This window comes from Aquarana catesbeiana, linkage group LG04 (assembly GCF_042186555.1).
Source record: "Aquarana catesbeiana isolate 2022-GZ linkage group LG04, ASM4218655v1, whole genome shotgun sequence".
Taxonomy (NCBI): domain Eukaryota; kingdom Metazoa; phylum Chordata; class Amphibia; order Anura; family Ranidae; genus Aquarana; species Aquarana catesbeiana.
Genome location: NC_133327.1, coordinates 63,817,968 through 63,840,866, shown reverse-complemented (window position 1 = coordinate 63,840,866; position 22,899 = coordinate 63,817,968). Strand labels below are relative to the sequence as shown.

Sequence of the window (22,899 nt, the reverse complement as noted above, 5' to 3'; positions counted from 1 at the left end):
ATTTATTGAAAGGTCTTTTGTAAAATATTTTGGAAGTCATATTTTCCTTCCATATTGAAACACTATGGGGGTTATTTACGAAAGGCAAATCCACTTTGCACGGCAAGTGCACTTGGAAGTGCAGTCGCTTTAAATCTAAGGGGTAGAACTGAAATGAGGGGAAGCTCTGATGATTTTATCGTCCAATCATGTGCAAGCTAAAATGCCATTTTTTATTTTCCTTGCATGCGACTTTACTTCCAAGTGCACTTGCAGTGCAAATTGGATTTTCCTTTAGTAAATAACCCCCTATTGGTTGCTCACAGGGACTTTAAAGGGAAACTGTATTTGTTTTGTTCGAATTTTATTTATTTAATATAGTCAGCACAAAAAAAACTTTATTTTTAATAAGTTTTCTTTATGTTTAAATAGCCTCCTTTACTTTGCACACTCAACAGTGGATGTGGAATTCCTCTCTCTCTGCAGGCAGGGGTTCCCAGACTGTAGTAGGTAGGCTTTGCTCTCTGGGTTGTACATTTAATGCTATATAGGTCTTTGAGATCAAAGTTGTGTTATATACCTTGAAGGAAAGGAAGATACTTTCCTTTATATATATATATATATATATATATATATATATATATATATACACACACACACACTCACACAGGTGCAACTCGACAAATCGGAATATCATCAAAAAGTACATTTATTTCAGTAATTCAATTAATAAAAGTGAAACTCATATATTTTATATAGATGTGTTGCATACAGAGTGATATATTTCAAGCATTTCTTTTTTTTTTTAATTTTGATGATTATGGCTTATGAAAACACAAAATTCAGTATTTCAGAAAATTTTAACATTACATTTAACCAATGAAAAAAAGGATTTTTAATTTCAGAAATTTTGGCTTACTGAAAAGTATGTCCATGTACAATATAGTATCAATACTTGGTCTGGGCTCCTTTTGCATGAATTACTGCATCAATGTGGCGATCAGCCTGTGGCACTGCTGAGGTGTTATGGAAGCCCAGGTTGCTTTGATAGTGGCCTTCAGCTCATCTGCATTGTTGGGTCTGGTGTCTCTCATCTTCCTCTTGACAATACCCCACAGATTCTCTATAGGGTTTAGGTCAGGCAGGTTTGCTGGCCAATCAAGCACAATGATACCACGATCATTAAACCAGGTATTGGTACTTTTGGTAGTGTGGGCAGGTCCTGCTGGAAAATGAAATCAGCATCTCCATAAAGCTGGTCAGCAGAGGAAAGCATGAAGTGCTCTAGAATTTCCTGGCAGGGGGCTGCGTTGACTTTGGACTTGATAAAACACAGTAGACCAACACCAGCAGACGATGTGTCTCCCCAAATCATCACTGATTGTGGAAACTTCACACTGGACCTCATGCACCTTGGATTCTGTGCCTCTCTACTCTTCCTCCAGACTCTAGGACCTTGATTTCTGAATGAAATGCAACATTTACCACAGTCCGTGATGATTTGGGGAGACATGTCATCTGCTGGTGGTTGTCCACTGTTTTTTATCAAGTCCAAAGTCAGTGCAGCGCTCTACTAGGAAAATTCTAAAGCCCCGACCAAGTATTAGTATAGTGCATACTATACTGTATATGGACATACTTTTAAGCCAACATTTCTGTATCCAAAATCCTTTATTTTTATTGGTCTTATGTAATATTAAAATTTTCTGAGATACTGAATTTGGGGTTTTCACTAGCTGTAAGCCATAATCATCAAAATTAAAAAAAAAATGCTTGAAATATATATATATATATATATATATATATATATATATATATATATATATATATATATATATATATATATATATATTATGGGGAAGGGTAACATGGCACCGAATTGTTGTCAGAGTATAAATTACTGTGTATGGTGCACTGCGTATCCATAAAAAATAACTAACCCAATAAAGTCCACAGATGTTTTATGTATTCATATGCAGACAGCCACCGAGCGTTAAATTATTCGGGCCTGCGGACATCTACTTTGCTTACAAAGGCAACAATCAGAGCTGCTGTAAAACTGATTTTATAGCCTTGATCGGGGCAACAGTCTCTTCTATCTGTACTTACGTAAAGAACATCCAGACAGAATGGTTATTTAAATAAAAACACACAACAGGTATGTAAAAAAAGGGGGAAAAAAAGTTAAAAGACAATAATTACACTGACTGCAATGATGTTCGGGTCCATAAGTAAACATGATTTCAGGTGTAAAGACTTAAAAACACAATAAAAATTTCTTCTATACAAATGCTTAAAAATGCTCACTTTTGGTTGGGATGTTCCAGCTGCCTTTTATAATTTAGAGTTCAACTTCACTTTTTTTGCTATTAATTAATAATATATTGCCTGGAAGCTGTAAAACAAAAAGCAGCTCTCATGGCAATATTCACCACCTCTGTCTCCTGCAGACTCAACGCTGTTCAATCCAGTGTTGGCCCTCTTCCAGGTTGGATGACACCCACCCCTATCTAACCCACTTGTTGTGAGCCCAGGACTTCAAGAACAAATCCACCCCTCCGCCACCCCGGGGTGCATCGTCACACTTTTAAAACAGCATTTTTTTTGTTAGGTCTCTAAGGGCAGGTTCAAACTTCCGTGGTGCATTAACTGGTGCTGTATGAGCCACCAAAGCACCCCAGTGCATTGCTGTGCTTTACACCACAGTGTTGCCCAGATTCATTGACATAATGGGGGGGATTTACTAAAACGCCAGAGTGCAACATCTGGTGCAGCTCTGCATCGGAGCCAATCTTCCAGGAAAAATCAAAGCTTCCATGTCTAACTGAACAAGCTGAAGTTAGAAGCTGATTGGCTCCCATGCAGAGCTGCACCAGATTCTGAGTGCTCCAGTTTTAGTAAATCTCCCCCAATGTGTTGATGTGCCATTAAAAAGGAATGATACTGTAGCAAAAAAAATGCAAGCAAAGTGACAGCAAAAACATGGACTAACTTACTAAATGTTTCCATAGAGGACAGTTACTGAAACAATGCTTAATGTGATATAGACTAAAGGAACACATGCAGCAGAGGGCTGTGATTTGTGAAAGGAGAGCAAGCTCAAATATTTTTTAGATTTTTTGCAGCCAATGGGAAGATGATTATAGAAGGGAGGTAAAAGTGAGCCTATCAAATCTTCCCTTTAATAACTAACAATACAGATAGAGGTCAGGTGCACAAGTGCCTTCTTTGACCTTGGTTATCAGTCATATCACCCTTGTCACGTTATCCACTGCTAAATGAGGCCCCAGCTTCTCTGACATAAACGTCTCTGACATATGGCCTTATAACCACCCCAGTCATACTTTTATTCCTTGAAATATCTGTGTAGGTGTGTGGGCTGCATTTACGTGAGCATGGCGGCCCATTAATTTGAATGAGCTGCCCTGCCTGCAGAAAAAAGTTCAATGCACTATTTTGGAAAAACAGAGTCTGGGAAGTTGCATGGAGCTTTTGGATCGTGTAATTTCCCTGCGGTTCCTGCAACCGCAAATGCACTGCGGGTTGAGATGTGTGGGGTGCCTTTATGAATGCCAATGAATGGCAGCCCCCTGTGTCTTTAAAGACCAGTGCGTTTTGGCTGGGAGTGGTTGCGGGTGTGGGAACAGCTGAGATTCCCATACCCGCAATCACCCTGCATAGTGTGAACCAAGCCTTATTGTCATCTTTCAATGGATATTGGGATATCAGAATGAGTAGAAATGAAAGCATAGCTCCACTGGCTTTAACTACAGTGTGTGCCTGTGATTGGGTCTTCCCACCTGCACAGAAGGGTATCTGAAAAATAGTAATGGTAGCTATAGACATCATGTGGCACCTTATCTTTATCTGTAATGTTAACTGAAAGTTAGAAGCACCTGAGAGATTTGTATTAATTAGATGAGTTTTCCTTTAAAGTGTTACTAAACCCCCATCAGTAAAATTAGTCTGTATATCAGTAAAGCATGCTTGTTATACTCACTGTGGAACCTAAGGGGTTAATTCTTTGCATTGTGTAAAATAGCTGTTTGATCCTATCGTCTCTGATCCTCCCCTTCTTCCACTGTCTGCAATCCATCTGCTGATAAGGCAGAGCCTTTGGAGTCACTCTGCACATGCTCAGTTTGGTGTGTATTGCTAGAGAGTTTTTTTTTTTTTCTTGGAAGAGTGCATGTGGTCGGCACAGGGCCAATCAACACTGTCCAGACAGAGGGTCATGGGTCCTGTAGCCTCATAGGATTGTCAGAGGAGAATGAAAACTCCTCCTACAAGCTGTAACCAGACACTGATAGAAGTCACAAGACTGCTATATACTGCTGATAAGAAAAGGTATTTAGCAGTTTATGTTTACTAAAATAATTGCATTTTCATGCTCTGTGTACTGTGGGAGACCAGATATAGTGAATGCAAACCTTAAACCTTTCCACCCACATAATGCATATGTGTGGCAGCAAAAAGCTATTTACTAGTCCCTTCCCCCGCTCTTCATCCTGAAACATCCCCCGCAGTAGCCAGGGGGAGAGGAAACTAAGCCAGCAGTACTGCAGGGTAAGGGGGGGCAACAAGAGGGGGGGAGGAAGTAGGGGAATCAGCAATGCACATGATTAGGGTGTGCCCAGGCACACCTGGCACACCACCTTCGGACGCCTATGGTAACAGTCACTCATACTGGTCAAGTAATCGGGAAGTCTGCCCCTACCCCCTGGCATAAAAATCTACTAAAAGGGATGCCGGGGCTGGGCAGGAAAGGGTTGCTCTTTTTTCAGCTTTCTTTTCTGATCTGCATACTGTTGTGGATGGTTTGGTATAAAGAAAGTTGTTCGGTATAAGCTTGTAGAATTTGCATTCTTAGCACCCAAGGACCTCTTTTGAATAATATTTATACATACATATACAGTATCTCACAAAAGTGAGTACACCCCTCACATTTTTGTAAATATTTTATTATATCTTTTCATGTGACAACACTGATGAAATGACACTTTGCTACAATGTAAAGTAGTGAGTGTACAGCTTGTATAACAGTGTAAATTTGCTGTCCTCTCAAAATAACTCAACACACAGCCATTAATGTCTAAACCGCTGGCAACAAAAGTGAGTACACCACTAAGTGAAAATGTCCAAATTAGACATTTCCCTCCCCAGTGCCATGTGACTCCTTTTTTTAAAAAAGGTTTTTATTGGCCACTTGCACACATACACCATAGAACATTGCATACAAGGTATAAACTTCATTACAAATATCCAATTATAGTTTTCAATCAAGACAGTTGAAATAAACATCCAACAATTAGAGATATGTTCAGTGCAAATAGCATTTTTCTAAGATATCAATTGCCTTAAACAGTTTTATTAGAAATTATCATCAGCTTAAGATATGGTAATAAAAACAAAAAAAACACAAAACCGTAGAGGTGAATACCTCCTGAACCAATTTTGCCGTGTGCCGTCATCTCCCCCGGCCCCCAGAGCATGCTCTCTCAACATCATCTCACAGTATATATTACCCGGGTGTGATATATAAATATACTCATTTAGGCAACATAAGATGTAGTTTCCTTGGATTGCATCCATTGTCCCCACACTTTATTGAATTTTTTCTTACTACCTCTGACTTCATAAGTCATATTATACAGCGTGATATTTGCATTAATCAGTCCCTTCCAAGCAGATAGTGTAAGATAATCTCTCTTTATCCAGTTTAGGACAATTAGCTTTCTGACAAAGTAAAACATTAGCCTCAGGAACGTTCTTTTATTATTGCTTATTACTTTATCTTCAATGACACCGAGGAGTCCCAGAAGTGGACTACATATGTTCGGGAGATCAAATGTATCCACAACAAACTGGGTCACCTGTGACCATAAGGGTCGTATTCTATTACACTCCCACACCATATGCAGAAACATACCATCTGCCACTAGGCACTTATGACAGATAGGGTCATCTCTTTTGCCCATCCTATATAATCTGTGTGGAGTATAATACATTTGATGAAGGTATCTTAATTGTATCAGTTTGTCCCTGGCAGAGATAACCGTAGGTACATAGGAAGTCAAAACTCCCTCCCAATGAGCCTCAGTCAGCTCCGGAATTATAGCAGCCCACCTGGCTCTCATCTTGTCCTCTCTTGGCTGTTTTTTTCCTATTAGAACCGCATAATAAGTGGAAATAAGTTTGGTATGGACACGGTCCGCAAGCATTGTTTCTAGTTTAGTGTTTTCCAACAGTACTGGTCCTGTCCCGAATTGGGCCCCAACTGCATGTCTCAATCTAGTATAGTGAAACGACCGGGAATCAGGGACATCCAATTCCCTTTTCAACTGTGCAAAGGTTTTAAATTCAGTATTATCAAATAATTGGTGCAGATAGGTAAGGCCAAATCTGGCCCATCTATGCCCGCCATGTGACTCCTTAGTGTTACAAGGTCCCAGGCGTGAATGAGGAGAAGGTGTGTTAAATTTGGTGTTATCACTCTCTCATATTGGTCACTGGAAGTTCAACAGGGCACCTCATGGCAAAGAACTCTAGAAGATCTGAAAAAAAGAATTGTTGCTCTACATAAAGATGCCCTAGGCATTAAGAAGATTGCCAAGACCCTGAAACTGAGCTGCAGCACTGTGGCCAATACCATACATTGATTTAACAGGACAGGTTCCACTCAGAACATGCCTTGCCATGGTCAGCCAAAGAAGTTGAGTGCACGTGCTCAGCGTCATGTCCAGAAGTTGTCTTTGGGAAATAGATGTATGAGTGCGGCCAGCATTGCTGCAGAGGTTGAAGGGGTGGGGGTCAGCCTGTCAGCGCTCAGACCATACACTGCACACTGCATGAAATTGGTCTGCATGGCTGTTGTCCCAGAAGTAAGCCTCTTCTAAAGATAATGCACAAGAAAGCTGCAAACAGTTTGCTAAAGACAAGCAGACTAAGGATGTGGATTACTGGAACCATGTCCTGTGGTCTGATGAGACCAGGATAAACTTATTTGGTTTAGATGGTGTCAAGCGTGTGTGGCAGCAACCAGGTGAGGAGTGCAAAGACAAGTGTGTCTTACCTACAGTCAAGCATGGTGGTGGGAGTGTCATGGTCTGGGGCTGAATAAATGCTGCCGGCATTGGGGAGCTACAGTTCATTGAGGGAACCATGAATGCCAAAATGTACTCTGACATACTGAAAAAGAACATGATCCCTTTCCTTCGGAGACTGGGCCACAGGGCAGTATTCCAACATGCTAATGACCCCAAACACACCTCCAAGACAACCACTGCCTTGCTAAAGAAGCTTAGGGCAAAGGTGAAGGACTGGCCAAGCATTTCTTCAGACCTAAACCCTATTGATAATCTGCAGGTCATCCTCAAACGGAAGGTGAAGGAGCTCAAGGTCTCTGACATCCAACAGCTCTGTGATGATATCATGGAGGAGTATAAATGGACTCCAGTGGCAACCTTTGAAGCTCTGGTGAACTCCATGCCCAAGAGGGTAAAGGCAGTGCTGGAAAATAATGGCCACACAAAATAATGACACTTTGGGCCCAATTTAGACGGTTTCATTTAGGGGTGTACTCACTTTTGTTGCCAACTATTTAGACATTAAATTTTGTGTGTTGGGTTATTTTTAAGGGGGGCAGGACATTTACACTGTTATAGAAGCTGTACACTCACTGCTTTACATTGTAACTAAGTGTCATTTTGTCAGTGTTATACACAGGCAATACTACTATGTTGGATTCCTATAGCATGACATTGCTATATATTATTAAACTTAAATATTCCTTTGAAGTGTTCATTTCTCATTAGTGGTACCATTTACCATTGCTGGTGGCAATCATAGCAGCCTATCAGCCCAGGATTTCACAGATGTAGGAAAGTCAAATTTAAAGTTAACCTTTCCAGTCAAGTGTAAATGGTATCATTATTTGTCTATGTAAGATTTTTAATGTAACTGTTTGTTTTATTTCTGTACAGAATGGAAGGCAGAGTTTTATTGGACACCAGCTGGGTGGGGTTGCCGAAGTGCCAAACAGCAAGGATCAGCGGGTCAAATCCGCCAGAGCCATTCAAATGACCTACTACCTCCAGAACTATGGCTCTGTGATCCAGGACCACATCAACGAGCAGTGGGAAAATGAATTTTGCACACTAATTCACCAGCTGCAAGAGGAACACCCAGACATTCAGCTCTATTCAATGGCTTCGTTCAGCTTGCTAAGAGACTTCCAGAAAACCATAGAGTTGTCTAGAAGTAAGATAGTGGTGAGTCTCATGCTGGTTCTTCTGGCTGCCACTCTCTCCAGCTCTATGAAAGACTGTCTACGCAGCAAGCCTTTTCTGGGCCTACTCGGAGTACTAACAATCTGTATCTCCATTGTCACCGCGGCAGGGATATTTTTCGTTACTGATGGAAAATACAACTCGACTCTGCTGGGAATACCATTCTTTGCCATGGGTAATTATACTGTCTTTGATTTAGAAAAAAAAAGATATCCTGTGTTTTAAGAACTTTATAGAGCAAGGGGTTTGTACATTTCTGTATAACATTAATGTCTAAACTGATTTGTGGTGAAGAATGTAGCTAAGTTTTTAAACCCTCCATGAATCTAAGCTCCAATATGCAAGTTATAATTATGCTAGTAAAAATATTGGTTAAACAATGGACAACCCATTGCAAGCTCCCATACTGCCTTTGGGCCTTAAGAGAATGTAAGAGGCAAAAGGGGGCAGGACAGTTCTCCACTCCACTAGGAAATGCTAATATTACATATAAAAGTATCTGTTTATTGGAGGATCTGGAGGTGCTCAGTAAGACTGATGAAAGTTTGTGCAGGCATGCATTCTGCTCATGTAGTTGATTTGAACATTTCCCAAATGGTCAACTGTCCAACCAAGATTGATGAGTTATAGCTATTCGGCTTCAGCTGCTGTGTAAATAGTGATTCCCAGACTGTAATGATGGGCCGAACACCCCCCAGTTTGGTTCGCACCAGAACTCCCAGTTAAAAAGTTCAGACCTGAGCCACGAACTCTATTAAAGTCTATGGGACCCAAACATGAAAAATCAAAAGTCCCCATTTTGAAGACTTGTATGCAAGTTATTGGCCATAAAAAGGGTATGGGGGCCAGGGTACTGCCCTGGTGGACATGTATCAATGCAAAAAAAAAACTTTTAAAATAGATTGTTTTACAGGAGCAGTGATTTTAATTATGCTTAAAGAGAAACAATAAAAATGAAAAATTCCTTTAAATAGTGCCTGGGGGGGGGGGGTGTCCCTTTAGTCTGTGTGTAAAGTGGCACATCTGTACAGTGTAGGACCTGCTGCAGCAACACTGTAATTTGTAAAGAAAAAAGATGACATTTAAATTGATTATCACAACTGCAAGTTATTGCTGATAATGGGAAAAAAGGAAAATGAAAAAAACAGTGTGGGGTTCCTCCTAAAAACGATACCAGACCCTTATCCTAGCATGCAGCCTAGCAGGCCAGGAAAGAGGGGGCAAGCAAGCCCCTCCTGAACCATACCAGGCCACATGCCCTCAAAATGGGGGGGGTGCTTTGGGGCAGGGGGGCTCTGCCCCTCCACCCCAAAGCATTTTGTCCTCATGTTAATGGGGACAAGGGCCTCTTCCCAATATCCCTGGGCGGTGGTTGTGGGGGTCTGCGGGATGGAGGCTTATCTGAATCTGGAAGCCCCATTTAACAAGGGGGCCCTGAGATCCCGCCCCCCATGTGACTGAGTATGGGGTACATTGTACCCCTACTCATTTACCAAAAAAAAGTGTCAAAGTAAACAAAGACAGGAGACAGTTTCTGACAATTCCTTTGTTTTAAAAAAAATACATTTAAATTTGTATATCGCAGCTGCAAGTTACTGCCGGTAATAGAAAAAACAAACAAACGGCGTGGGTTCCCCCCAAAATCCATACCAGACCCTTACCTGAGCATGCAGCCTGGCAGGCCAGGAATGGGGAAAACGAGCAAGCACTTCCCCCTCCTGAATCATACCAGTCCACATGCCCTCAACATGGGGGTTGTACTTTGGGGCACCCCGCCCTAAAGCACCTTGTCCCCATGTTGATGGGACAAGAGCCTCTTCCCGACAACCCTGGGCGGTGATTGTTGGGGTCTGCAGGCAGGGAGCTTATCAGAATCTGAAAGCCCCCTTTAACAAGGGGGTCCCCAAATCCCCCCCTATGTGAATGAGTAAGGGTACATTGTACCCCTACCCATTCACCAAAAAAGTGTCAAAAATAAAGACAGTGGGCAGACTTCCTTTATTTAAAAAAAAAACGCTCCACCCGCAACAAAGGCTAACCGCCGAATGCCTGCTCCTTTGTCTGACAGTTCTTGAATATGTAAGGGATGGGGTCATCACCTTGTGGTACCACCACCTTGTGACGTCACTGACCCAGCATGCACCGGTCAGTGACAGCACCAGAGAGCAGACCCGAGCCATGAACTCTATTAAAGTCTATGGGACCCGAACATGAAAAATCAAAAGTCCCCATTTTGAAGACTTGCAAGTTATTGGCCATAAAAAGGGTATGGGGTCCCAACATGCACCGGTCAGTGACAACATTAGAGAGCCGATTGAAAAAAGTGTTCAAATATTTTTTTGGTGGGGTGCTGGAGCTCCGCTTTAAGAACTGTCAGACGAAGGAGCAGGCATTCAGCGGTTAGCCTTCGTCGAGGGCGGAGTGTTTTTTTTTTTTCGCGTCAAAAACTGCCTTTATTTTTTGACACCCCATACTCATTCACATGGGGGGGGCAGGATCTGGGGGCCCCTTGTTAAAGGGGGCTTTCAGATTCCGATAAGTCCCCTGTCCGCAGACCCCCACAACCACCACCCAGGATTCTGGGGAAGAGGCCCTTGTCCCCATCAACATTTTTTCTTTAAACGTTTTTTCTTTAAATGATGGCATGGGTTCCTCTTAAAATCCATACCAGACCCAAAGGGACATTTTTTGTTTTTTTAATTTTCTATTGTCGGCAAATTCGGCAATGGGTTTATTCATTCAGCTGTCAGCCAATGACTCATCCGTTGGTAAGGACGTGGCGGCCGGCTTCCCGGCCCTGCTCCTTAACAATCTCAGCAGGCGAACATCCCACAAAGCGCACAGAAAATTTGGGTGTTCGGCGAACACCCAAATGGGCCATGTTCGGACCAAACTTATGCTTGGCCAGAACCGTTCGCCAATCCCTAATCTAGTCCTAAGTCATGATAGAATACAATAAATTACATTTTAACAAAATCCACAGATAGACGACCCAGTAGAAGACATAACTAAAGACCTTAATAAGGTTTATTATTACAGGATAGATCTTGACAGAGGGGTTGATTTACTTAAGGCAAATAGACTGTGCACTCTGCAAGTTTAGTTACTCCAGAGCTAGTAAATGAGCAGAAGCTCTGCTTACTTACATCATCAAATCACGTGCAAGCAAAAATGCAGTATTTTCCTTTTATGTGATTGGGTACTCTTTGCAAAGTGAAGCCTTACCTCATTTACTAAGCTTTGGAGCAACTGCTCTTGCAGAGTTCAACTGCACTTTGCAAAGTGCACAGTATATTTGCCTATAGTAAATCCACCCCAATGTATTCAGCTCTATAGATCAAAACAAATATCTTGAGAAAGATGCCAATACGTTCTTTCAGGTGGATGGTTTACTGGCTACTGATTATGGAAGAGGAACACATACATACCATGTCAAAATCCAAAAGGAAGGAGGAATAAAGTTAAAATATAAAGCCATTTAACTGTTTTCTACACAACAGTTTCCAAATTATTATCCAACACCAGGGCAAGATATGGACACAATAGGCTCACTTCCAAAGCTATTTGAAAAAAAAAGTGGCAATAATTTTCAGTTAAATTCAATAAGATTTTAAAATTGCCGGCCCGTCACATGGCTAAAGTAAAGGCATTTATTTGTGTGCTTTGTGAAATGACCCTTTTGGCTTCTATGAAGTTTGGCATGGGGAGCAATGTAATATTGCACATAACATATTATAATATTATTGTGACCATAGATAGTAGTAGGTGGTCACATCCAACTGAACTTATTCTATAACATTGAAGATGCTTTGCTACTTATCAAAGTGGCTTCCACAGTTCCAAAGTTCCAACATTATTAGTCATACCAGCAACTCAGTCACATTAAGCCACTTACCATAATGTCATTAAATGTGTCATGGCGGGGTTAATTGTCCAAGAACATGATGGAAGGTGTGAAAGCTTGTGATTTAAAGTGACTGGGTCATCCATGCGGCTATAAATGCGGTGGGATATGTTCCCAACACTCAAGACCTGGGGAATTTTTTCAACAATTCAGAACATGTCCAATTGAATGTGACTATTACTTGGCATACCATGACCTGGATAAATAGGAACATTTACTGGCGTTTTTTATTTATCCTAATACTCTTCAAAACCAGTTCCAGCCATTTTATATTACATTTTTTTTTTGTTACAAGGAAAACATTGTAGTAGTCATTCAAAATATGTTGTAATTGAAAATAGACTTTACAACACCCATTAAAGTCAATGTATATCCAAAACCCTGACTACTTACCTCTCTAGGCTTCCCTGGTGCTCCTTACTCCATACCTGTCACTGCAAAATGCCCAGTGCGTTCAGGTATGGGGAGCAAGTGACCTCCTCCCATGATGCAGTGCTTGGGCCTAGTGGCCAATTGTATGTCTGAGCACTCTCACATGATGGAAGCCGATATCCTTGAGCTCTGACATCAGATAGCATTCATTATTTTGTTGGCAGCTGCAATGGAGGAAGGAGCTGCAGGGGTAAACAGTAAGTGGATTCAAACATGCTGGGACAAACATAGATCTATACTCAACAAAAAAAAAAGTATAAATTAAAAAAAAATGGGTCAGACTTGATAGACCACTTGGTCTTTTTTCCGATGCCACTTTTCTATGTTTCTTTGAGTGCTGTAGAGGTGAGTCAGTGTCACTGGAGGGACTGTGTACACTTTGCTTTGAATAACAGTATAACTATAACCACTTGACGATCAGCCGCCGTCATTATACTGTGGCAGGTCGGCTCTTTCCCGCGAATCACCGTAGCTATACGTCTGCTCCTTTAAGAGCCATAGCAGGTGCGCCTGCTGCACGGCGGGGGGACCGGATGCGCGTGGCCACAATGTCCGCCGGCCACGTGCGATCGCGGGAAAGAGAGCCAGAATGGGGATCTGTCAATGTAAAAACACAAATCTCCATTCTGACAGGGGAGGACAGACAGATCTGCTGTTCCTAGTGATTAGGAACAGCAATCTCTCTCCTCCTCCAGTCAGTCCCATACCCCCACAGTTAGAAACACCTCCCAGGGAACACATTTAACCCCTTGATCGCCCCCTAGTGTTAACCCCTTCCCTGCCAGTGACATTTACACAGTAAATAGTGCATTTTTATAGCACTGATCACTGTATAAATGTCAATGATCCCAGAAAAATGTTGCAGTCCCGCTAAAAATCGCAGATCGCCGCCATTACTAGTAAAAAATGAATAATGATTAAAAATGCCATAAATCTATTCCCTATTTTGTAGACGCTATAATGCCCCATACACACGGTTGGACATTGATCGGACATTTCGCCAACAAAATCCTAGGATTTTTTCCAACAGATGTTGGCTCAAACTTGTCTTGCATACACACGGTCACACAAAGTTGTCGGAAAATCCAATCATTCTGAACGCGGTGACGTAAAACACGTACGTCGGGACTATAAACGGGGCAGTAGCCAATAGCTTTCGTCTCTTAATTTATTCTGAGCATGCGTAGCACTTTGTGCGTCGGATTTGTGTACACATGATCGGAAATTCCGACAACGGATTTTGTTGTCGGAAAATTTTATAGCCTGCTCTCAAACTTTGTGTGTCGGAAAATCCGATGGAAAATGTGTGATGGAGCCTACACACGGTCGGAATTTCTGACAACAAGGTCCTATCACACATTTTCCGTCGGAAAATCCGACCTTGTGTACGGGGCATAACTTTTGCACAAACCAATCAATATACGCTTATTGCAATTTTTTTACCAAAAATATGTAGAAGAATACATATTGGCCTAAACTGATGAAGAAATTTGTTTTTTTACTTTTTTTTGGATATTTATAGCAAAAAGTAAAAAATATTGTTTTGTTTTTTTTTTCAAAATTGTCGCTCGTTTTTTGTTTATAGCGCAAAATCCTGGGAAAATCAGGACATCAATCTTGTTTGGGAACACTGTCGCACGACCGCGCAATTGTCAGTTAAAGTTACACAGTGCCGCATCGCCAAAAATGGCCTGGTCATGGTTAAAGGATAAGTGCACCTTTGTTCTGCTTTTTTTTTTTTTTTCTAAATTCCAGCTCCCCTATGTACCAATACCCTATGTGTGATGAGTCAAAATGCTCCAAAACGCCCCCCCCTCGCTAAAAAAACCCAAAAAAACTCATGGTTCCCGGTATGCAGAGTTGTGAATGGGGCTTGACAGCTGAGTGTTTCTGTTCATTCCCTCCTATTCCTATGTACTTGTATGAAGATTTGATCTGATTGTATATTGTGTATTTAGTGAGAAGGGTGATCACTGATTGGTTGCATTTCATTTAAAAAACATGCAGCTGGAAACGGGTGGGTAGGTAGGAGGGTGGATGATGCAGGGTGTGTGCTAATGAGGTCAGCTAGTGAACTCCTTCCTGTGTCATGACCTAAAGTCTGACCAGGAAGTAAGGCAAAAGCAATGGATACGTTTGGAAACACTGATAAGGACAAATGAAGAAAGTGTCTATAGATTTAATGGAAAGCTTTGATATTTTTGCAAAAAAAAGTATATAAATGATACATTGTTACATAGGGGAACTGGAATTTAGAAAAAAAAAAGTGAACAAAGGTGAACTTATACTTTAAGTACAAAATTGTCTCTGCCATTTTAAATGAAAATAGACGTTTTCCTTTAGAACAGGAAGGTTTTACATATTAACACTCTCAGTACAAATAAAATAACTGCATATGTCTTAATGGCCAAGGATAAAATTGCTCCAAACCCTTGTTCCATAGAAGCTTGGCTGGTGTCCATAGTTGCACTGACAGTACCTGACAAGCTTGAGACAGTATTAGGCAAGTTTGATACATGCTTCTATATTAGGGATGTTTCTGAGTTGCTAACAAGCGGTTCTAGATGCAGAATTGGACACAGGGGTGTGAAGGAATAATTTGTATGTTTCTGCTCACTGTCCTTAAATGATAAATAAACCCAGTGGGGCAGATTTCCTGGATGCTTCACGATAGGTTTCTGCATGTTGTTCTTTTCTTTTAGCAGCTAATGTACATTTATAATCACTTTTAGGCATTTTCCCTGATAATTTATAATAGCAACCGCATACAGTGCCTTGCAAAGGTATTCACCCCCTTGGCATTTTTCATGTTTTGTTGCCTCACAACCTGGAATTAACATGGATTGTTTGAAGATTTGCATCATTTAATTTATAGAACATGCCCACAACTTTGAAATTTTTTTTTTATTATTATTATTGTGAAGCAAACAACAAATAGGACAAAATAACAGAAAAAGTCAATGTGCATAAAACTATTCAACCCCTAAAGTCAATACTTTGTAGATCCACCTTTTACGTCTATCACAGCTCCAAGTCGCTTTGGATAAGTCTCTATGAGATTGCCACATCTTACCACTGGGATTTTTTCCCATTCCTCCTTGCAAAACTGCTCCAGCTCCTTCAAGTTGGATGGTTTGCACCAATCTTTAAGTCTGACCACAGACTTAAAGAGGGGCATACCACCAGGTATGCCCCCTAGACCCCCAGGGAAATACCACTATGTGCCCAGGCAGCTGCCAATCTGTGCCCAGGCAGCTGCCAATCAGTGCCCACTCCAATGCCTACCACTGCCAGTGCCACCAGGGATGCCTATCTGACCACAGATTTTCTTTCGGATTGAGGTCTGAGCTTTGACTAGGCCATTTCAACACATTTACATGTTTCCCTTTAAACCACTCAAGTGTTTCTTTAGCAATGTGTTTGGGGTCATTGTCCTGCTGGAAGGGGAACCTCCGTCTTAGCCTCAAATCACACTCAGAGTGGTACAGGTTTTGCTCAAGAATATCCCTGTATTTAGCACCATCCATCTTTCCCTCAACTCTGACCAGTTTCCCAGTCCTGACTGCTGAAGAACATCCCCACAGCATGATGCTATCACCACCATGTTTCACTGTGGGGATGGTGTTCTTTGGGTGATGTGATGTGTTGGGTTTGCGCCAGACATAGCATTTTCTTTGATGGCCAAAAAGTTCAATTTTAGTCTCATCAGACCAGAGCACCTTCCTTTATACATTTTGGGAGTCTCCCACATGCCTTTTCGCAAACTCAAAACATGCTACTTTGTTTTTTGCTGAAAGTAATGGCTTTCTTCTGGCCACTCTGCCATAAAGCCCAACTCTATGGAGCGTACGGCTTATTGTCATCCTATGTACAGATACTCCAGTCTCTGCTGTGGAACTCTGCAGCTCCTCCAGGGTTACCTTAGGTCTCTGTGCTGCCTCTCTGATTAATGCCCTCATTGCCCGGTCCGTGTGCGGCCGTCTCTTGGGAGGTTTGCTGTTGTGCCATGTTCTTTCCATTTGGTTATAATAGATTTGATGGTGCTCCTAGGGATCATCAAAGATTTGGATATTTTTTTTATAATCTAACCCTGACTTTTACTTCTCAACAACATTGTCCCTTACTTGTTTGGAGAGTTCCTTGGTCTTCATGGCAGTGTATGGTTAGTGGTGCCTCTTGCTTAGGTGTTGCAGCCTCTGGGGCCTTTCAAAAAGGTGTGTATATGTAATGACAGATCATGTGACACTTAGATTGCTCACAGGTGGACATCATTTCACTAATTATGTGACTTCTGAAGGTAATTGGTTGCACCAGAGCTTTTTATGGGCTTCTTAACAAAGGGAGTGAATACATACGCACATGCCAATTATCAGTTTTTTATTACTGAAAAATAGTTTTATGTATATATTTTTCTAATTTTACTTCACCAACTTAGACTATTGTGTTCTGATCCATCACATATAATTCAGATTAAAAAAACAACTAAAGGCTGTAATGTAACAAAATAGGTAAAAAGCCAAGGGGGTTAATACTTTTGCAAGGCACTGTAGTTATTACATTGGTTATTTGAGCGTGTTTTGTGTGGGCAGTCCCTATGTGATCCTACATCTACATCCTTATTTTTTAAATAATGGAATGGAAGTGATGACATATTGGTACCCTCAGTCTCTAAACAATGCTGCATTTCCGAGAGCATGATTCTACAGTTTTTAAAGCAGAAATAAAACCAAAAGCTATTGTTTAGTTTTGTGTAGAGTGGAGAGGAATTAGAAAACCTGTCAGGGTTTTTTGCTGTCTGTGCCCTCTTTAGGGAGATTTACCCTCTCTATTTGTCCTGGTGGCCATCATCACCGAGAGTAAAAGTGAAAAAAAAAATCCAAAAGAGCAGTGGATGGGAATTCTTTCAATGGGGACACAAGTTCTGGTGGACCAGGCTACAAAAGCTACTTCCTTCAATATGGAGGGATTTCCTCACTTCCTGTTGCTGGTATTGGACAGGAAGTGAAGAGAAATCTCCCCATCTGGGCACAAAAAATGTACTCTATGCAAAATGTTTTGGATTTAGTGCCATTTAAAGGGATGTTACAGTGGCTTTTCGAACAATATTATTATATATAATAACGTTACTGGAGAAACCACTTTAGCACACTTTAAATGCTCATTGCTTGTATATATGCATTTGGAGACTTTACAACTGCCACGGTAACATAAAATTAACAGTGAAATCCCTTTGCAAAGTGAAATAATAATATTTTTAAAATACTGAATTTAGTTCACACATGAGTGGATGATTGAAGTCTGTATAGCTTCACCTCAATTACTAAGCTGCAAAGTGCAAATTCACTTACATATAGTTGGTACATAGTTACATAGTTGGTAAGGTTGAATAAAAACAACAGTCCATCCAGTTAAACCTGTGTAGGTGTGTGTGTGTAGAAAAAAAAATAATTTCCCATATCCCCCTATATTGTTTTCGCTAAGATGCACGTCCAAGAGTCTTTTAAAACTATCCATACTTCCTGCCAACACCACTGATTGTGGAAGAGAGTTTCACATCCCTACCTCCCTAATGCCCCGTACACACGGTCGGACTTTGTTCGAACATTCCGACAACAAAATCCTAGGATTTTTTCCAACGGATGTTGGCTCAAACTTGTCTTGCATACACACGGTCACACAAAGTTGTCGGAAAATCCGATCGTTCTAGACGCGGTGACGTAAAACACGTACGTCGGGACTATAAACGGGGCAGTGGCCAATAGCTTTCATCTCTTTATTTATTCTGAGCATGCTTGGCACTTTGTGCGTCGGATTTGTGTACACACGATCGGAATTTCCGACAACGGATTTTGTTGTCGGAAAATTTTATCTCCTGCTCTCCAACTTTGTGTGTCGGAAAATCCGATGGAAAATGTCCGATGGAGCCCACACACGGTCGGAATTTCCGACAACACGCTCCGATCGGACATTTTCCATCGGAAAATCCGACCATGTGTACGGGGCATAACAGTGAAAAACCCCCTACGCAGCGTAGCCTCCCTGACGGTATTCCCGAGTGTGGCTCGGGGTTAAATTTCAGTCCCATTAGCGGTAACCCCGAGCCACACTCGGGATTACATTGCAGGATCCTGGTGCGGTGTTACTTACCTTGTCCCCAGGATCCTGCGATGTCCCCCGCAGTGTCCGTGGGCTCTGTCCTCCTCCGAAGCCTTTCCGTGACAGGCTCCGTTCCCTGCGAGCGGCGCGACACACGGGGGCGGAGCCTGGCGGCAAATTCAAAAAAATGTACAAATCATAACACATACAGTACTGTAATCTTACAGATTACAGTACTGTATGAAATCATTTCACATCCCTTTTGTCCCCAGTGCTTTGTCCATTGCCCTGCATGCAGTTTTATATGATACATACTGTTCTTTCTGCCTGGAAACTGGAGATTGTCCAAAGCAACCAAAAAGTGTCCCTTTACGTCAAAAGTGGCTTTAGATCAGCTAGAAAACAGCGATGGTAAATTAGAACACTTGCAGAACTGAGCGATAGTGAATCGTGGGGAAATTAATTTTATTATTATTATTATATTATTATTTTTTTAATTATTTATATTTATTTATTATATTATAATTTATGATTTTGTGTTTCAAACTTCATCATATCCGGGATATCTACTAGACTCTTGGTGGACAGATATAAGTGTGTTATTGTTAAGAATTACAGGCCTACAATATAAAACGCCAAATTTCCATGCAAAATAATTGTACCGCTTTCAGCACCTAAAATCCGAAATAATCATACCGCCAGGGAGGTTAAGGTTAAACCGCTTCTCTTCAAGTCTCACCATGTGTCCCCGTGTCCTCTTACACTCCCTGGGACTGAAAAGTTTCATACTTGCGCTGGGATCACCGTTGAGATATTTGTACATCGCAATCATATCCCCTCTCAAGCATCTCTTCTCCAGGGAGAATAAATTTAGCGCTTGTAGTCGTTCCACATAATTGAGGTCCTTTAGTCCCCATATTAATTTAGTTGCCCTTCTAAGGACTCTCTCCAGCTCCAGCACATCCCTTCTGAGGATTGGTGACCAGAACTAGACGGAATACTCCAAATGCAGCCGAACCATTTAAATAAATTAGATGAATTAAACAGAATTGGTCCCAGGACAGAGCCTTGGGGTACCCCACTAACCACTCTAGACCATTCTTTTTTTACATTTTTATTGCATTATATTGACTTTTTTTTGGGGAAGTGAAATATCACATTGCAAAGTGAACATGCTCTTTAACCACTTGACCTCCGGAAGATTTACCCCTCGTCATGACCAATCCAATTTTTGCGATACGGCACTGAGTTACATTAACTAAAAATTACGTGGCTGTGCGACATTGTACCCAAATAACATTTATGGGTTTTTTTTCCACAAATAGAATTTTCTTTTGGTGGACTTTGATCACCATTGCATTTTTAAACAAAAAAAGACCGACAATTTTGAAAAAAAAAAAACAATATTTTTTATATTCTCTTACAAAACATATCCAATAAAAATTTAAAAAATCAAATTTCTTCATAAATTTGGGCCAATATGTCTTCTGCTACATGTTTAACCACTTGCCGCCCGCCCTATTACAAAATGATGGTGGCAAAGTGGTTTGATGTTCCTGACTGGACGTCATATGACGTGATCAGGATATCGAGCTGCTGCGCGACCCCGGGGGCGCGCATTGCGGCGATCGTTGTTGCGGGGTGTCAGTCTGACACCCTGTAACACCGATCTAGGTAAAGAGTCTCTGACGGAGACTCTTTACCACGTGATCAGCCCTGTCCAATCACGGCTGATCACGATGTAAATAGGAAGAGCCGGTGATCGGCTTTTCCTCACTCACGTCTGACAGACGCGAGTAGAGGAGAGCCGATCGGCAGCTCTCCTGACAGGGGGGGGGGGTCTGTGCTGATTGTTTATCAGCACAGCCCCCCCTTGGATCCTGTTAAGGACCACCAGGGAAGCCGCCCAGGACCACCAGGATGGCCACCTCACTGGACCACCAGGTATGCCCCCTAGACCCCCAGGGAAATACCACTATGTGCCCAGGCAGCTGCCAATCTGTGCCCAGGCAGCTGCCAATCAGTGCCCACTCCAATGCCTACCACTGCCAGTGCCACCAGGGATGCTTATCAGTGCCTCATATCAGTGCCCATCAGTGCCCAGCAGTGCCACTTATCAGTGCCCATCAGTGCCCAGCAGTGCTGCCTATCAGTGCCGTCTATCAGTGCCACACTATCAGTGCCATCAGTGCCCAGCAGTGCCGCCTTTCAGTGCCCATCATTGTCGCCTATCAGTGCCCATCAGTGCCAACCAGTGCCACCCAGTGCCACCCATGAGTGCCCATCAGTGCTGCCTATCAATTACCATCAGTGCTGCATATCATTGCCACCCATCAGTGCCGCTTACTAGTGCCCATCAGTGCCGAATATCAGTGCCCATCGTCAGTGCCCGCTCATTGGTGCCACCTCATCGGTGCCGCCGTATCAGTGCCTGTCAGTGCCGCCTTATCAGTGCCCATCAGTGAAAGAGAAAACTTACTTATTTACAATTTTTTTTTAACAGAAACAAAAGCAAAACTTTTTTTTTTTTTATTTGTTTAGCAAAAAACAAAAACCGCAGAGGTGATCAAATACCACCAAAAGAAAGCTCTATTTGTGGGAACAAAATGATAAAAATTTAGTTTGGGTACAGTGATGGATGACCGCTGAATTGTCATTCAAACTGCGACAGCGCTGAAAGCTGAAAATTGGTCTGGGCAGGAAGGTGTCTAAGTGCCCTGTATTGAAGTGGTTAAGGTAAAAACAAATCCCAATAAGCATATATTGATTGGTCTTCGTGAACGTTATAGCGTCTACAAACTATGGGATATATTTATGGAATTTTTATTTATTTTTATTTTTTTATACTAATGGCGGTAATCAGCGACTTATAGTGGGACTGCGATATTGTGGTGGTCAATCGGACACTAACACTTTTGACACTTTGCAGGAACCAGTGACACTAATACAGTGATCAGTGCTAAAAATATGCACTGTCACTGTACTAATGACACTGGCTAGGAAGGGGTTAATCATTTAGGGTGATCAAAGGGTTAAATCTGTGCCTAGCCAGTGTTTTACTTTACTATGTGTGCTGCTTTTACTAGGGGAAGACATGGATTCTAGTCCCTGCTTTGCAGAGACATAGAACCCTTGCCTTCCCCCCCTGTCAAAACCAGGATCTGCCTTGCTTACATAGACAGATCCCCGTTCTGTGTAGTTTACCGGCGATCGGCGGGTGCTGGAGAATATTGAGTGCCAGACACCCACAGATCGGCTTCTGCTGTGAACTTTCACAGCAGAAGCGGCCCACTAGAGATGCCCCCCCTGCAGGCGGAAGACCAGAATCATTTATATATACAGTACGTGATCTGGAGCACAGCTGCCACCCTGTAGCAGTAATACTGCTATAGGGCGGTATACAAAAATCAACTGTTGTCTCATCTCTGCAAATAAGTGATTTTAAATCTGATATAAGTCGATCAGCTGGTAGTGTCCTGTGGGTAATCTATTCATGTGTTCAGAATGGAAGCAATGCTATACAAAAATATATATAATGTGTGTATATATATATATATATATATATATATATATATATATATATATATACACACACACACAAATATATATATATATATATATATATATATATATATATATATATATATATACTGTATGTATGTATATATAAAGCTTTAAATGGATTCCAGAACTGGTTTACATTTTATTGCGTTTCAGAAGTAAAGCCCAAAGGTTTTACAATATTAAAAAGGTAATTTACTTTTTGTTCTGAACAAAAAAAGCAGGAGAAACTTATATTGAAAGGATGACAGAAGACAGATTGTAGAATCAATATTATATTTGTGTTTTAGAGAGAAGAGAAGATTGTGGGAATACTAAAAGAATTTGATATCATTTTCTTCTTCATCTAATCTGTTCAGTGTCCCTCTGGTAATAGCATAAAATATCCAGGAAAGTTTAGCATGTAAAGTAAATATATGTTACGTTAAATTGCATTTAAACCACCAGGAAGCTTTGCTTTCCAGCTGGAAAACTACGCAAATATATAGACTCAGTCCAGGGCCAACCAACACAGAAGAGTGCAGGAACCGGTATGCTTATAGAACTACAATTTGAAATTTGTCATCTTTTCACGTACAATAAATTTGCAACTAATGTGTGAAAAAAACAGAGGTCAAATAAGGGCAGAAGTACAAAGTG

General features: G+C 41.4%; 1 protein-coding gene across 1 annotated transcript in view; it reads left to right on the top strand.

The window, feature by feature from the left end:
• The window catches only part of PTCHD4 (patched domain containing 4), a 251,321-nt gene that overhangs the window by 187,458 nt on the left and 40,964 nt on the right, over nt 1–22,899 (top strand). Inside the window, exon 2 of the mRNA XM_073625282.1 lies at nt 7,962–8,442. Coding sequence (XP_073481383.1) covers nt 7,962–8,442 — 481 coding nt within the window. The remainder of the gene's footprint in view (nt 1–7,961; nt 8,443–22,899) is intronic.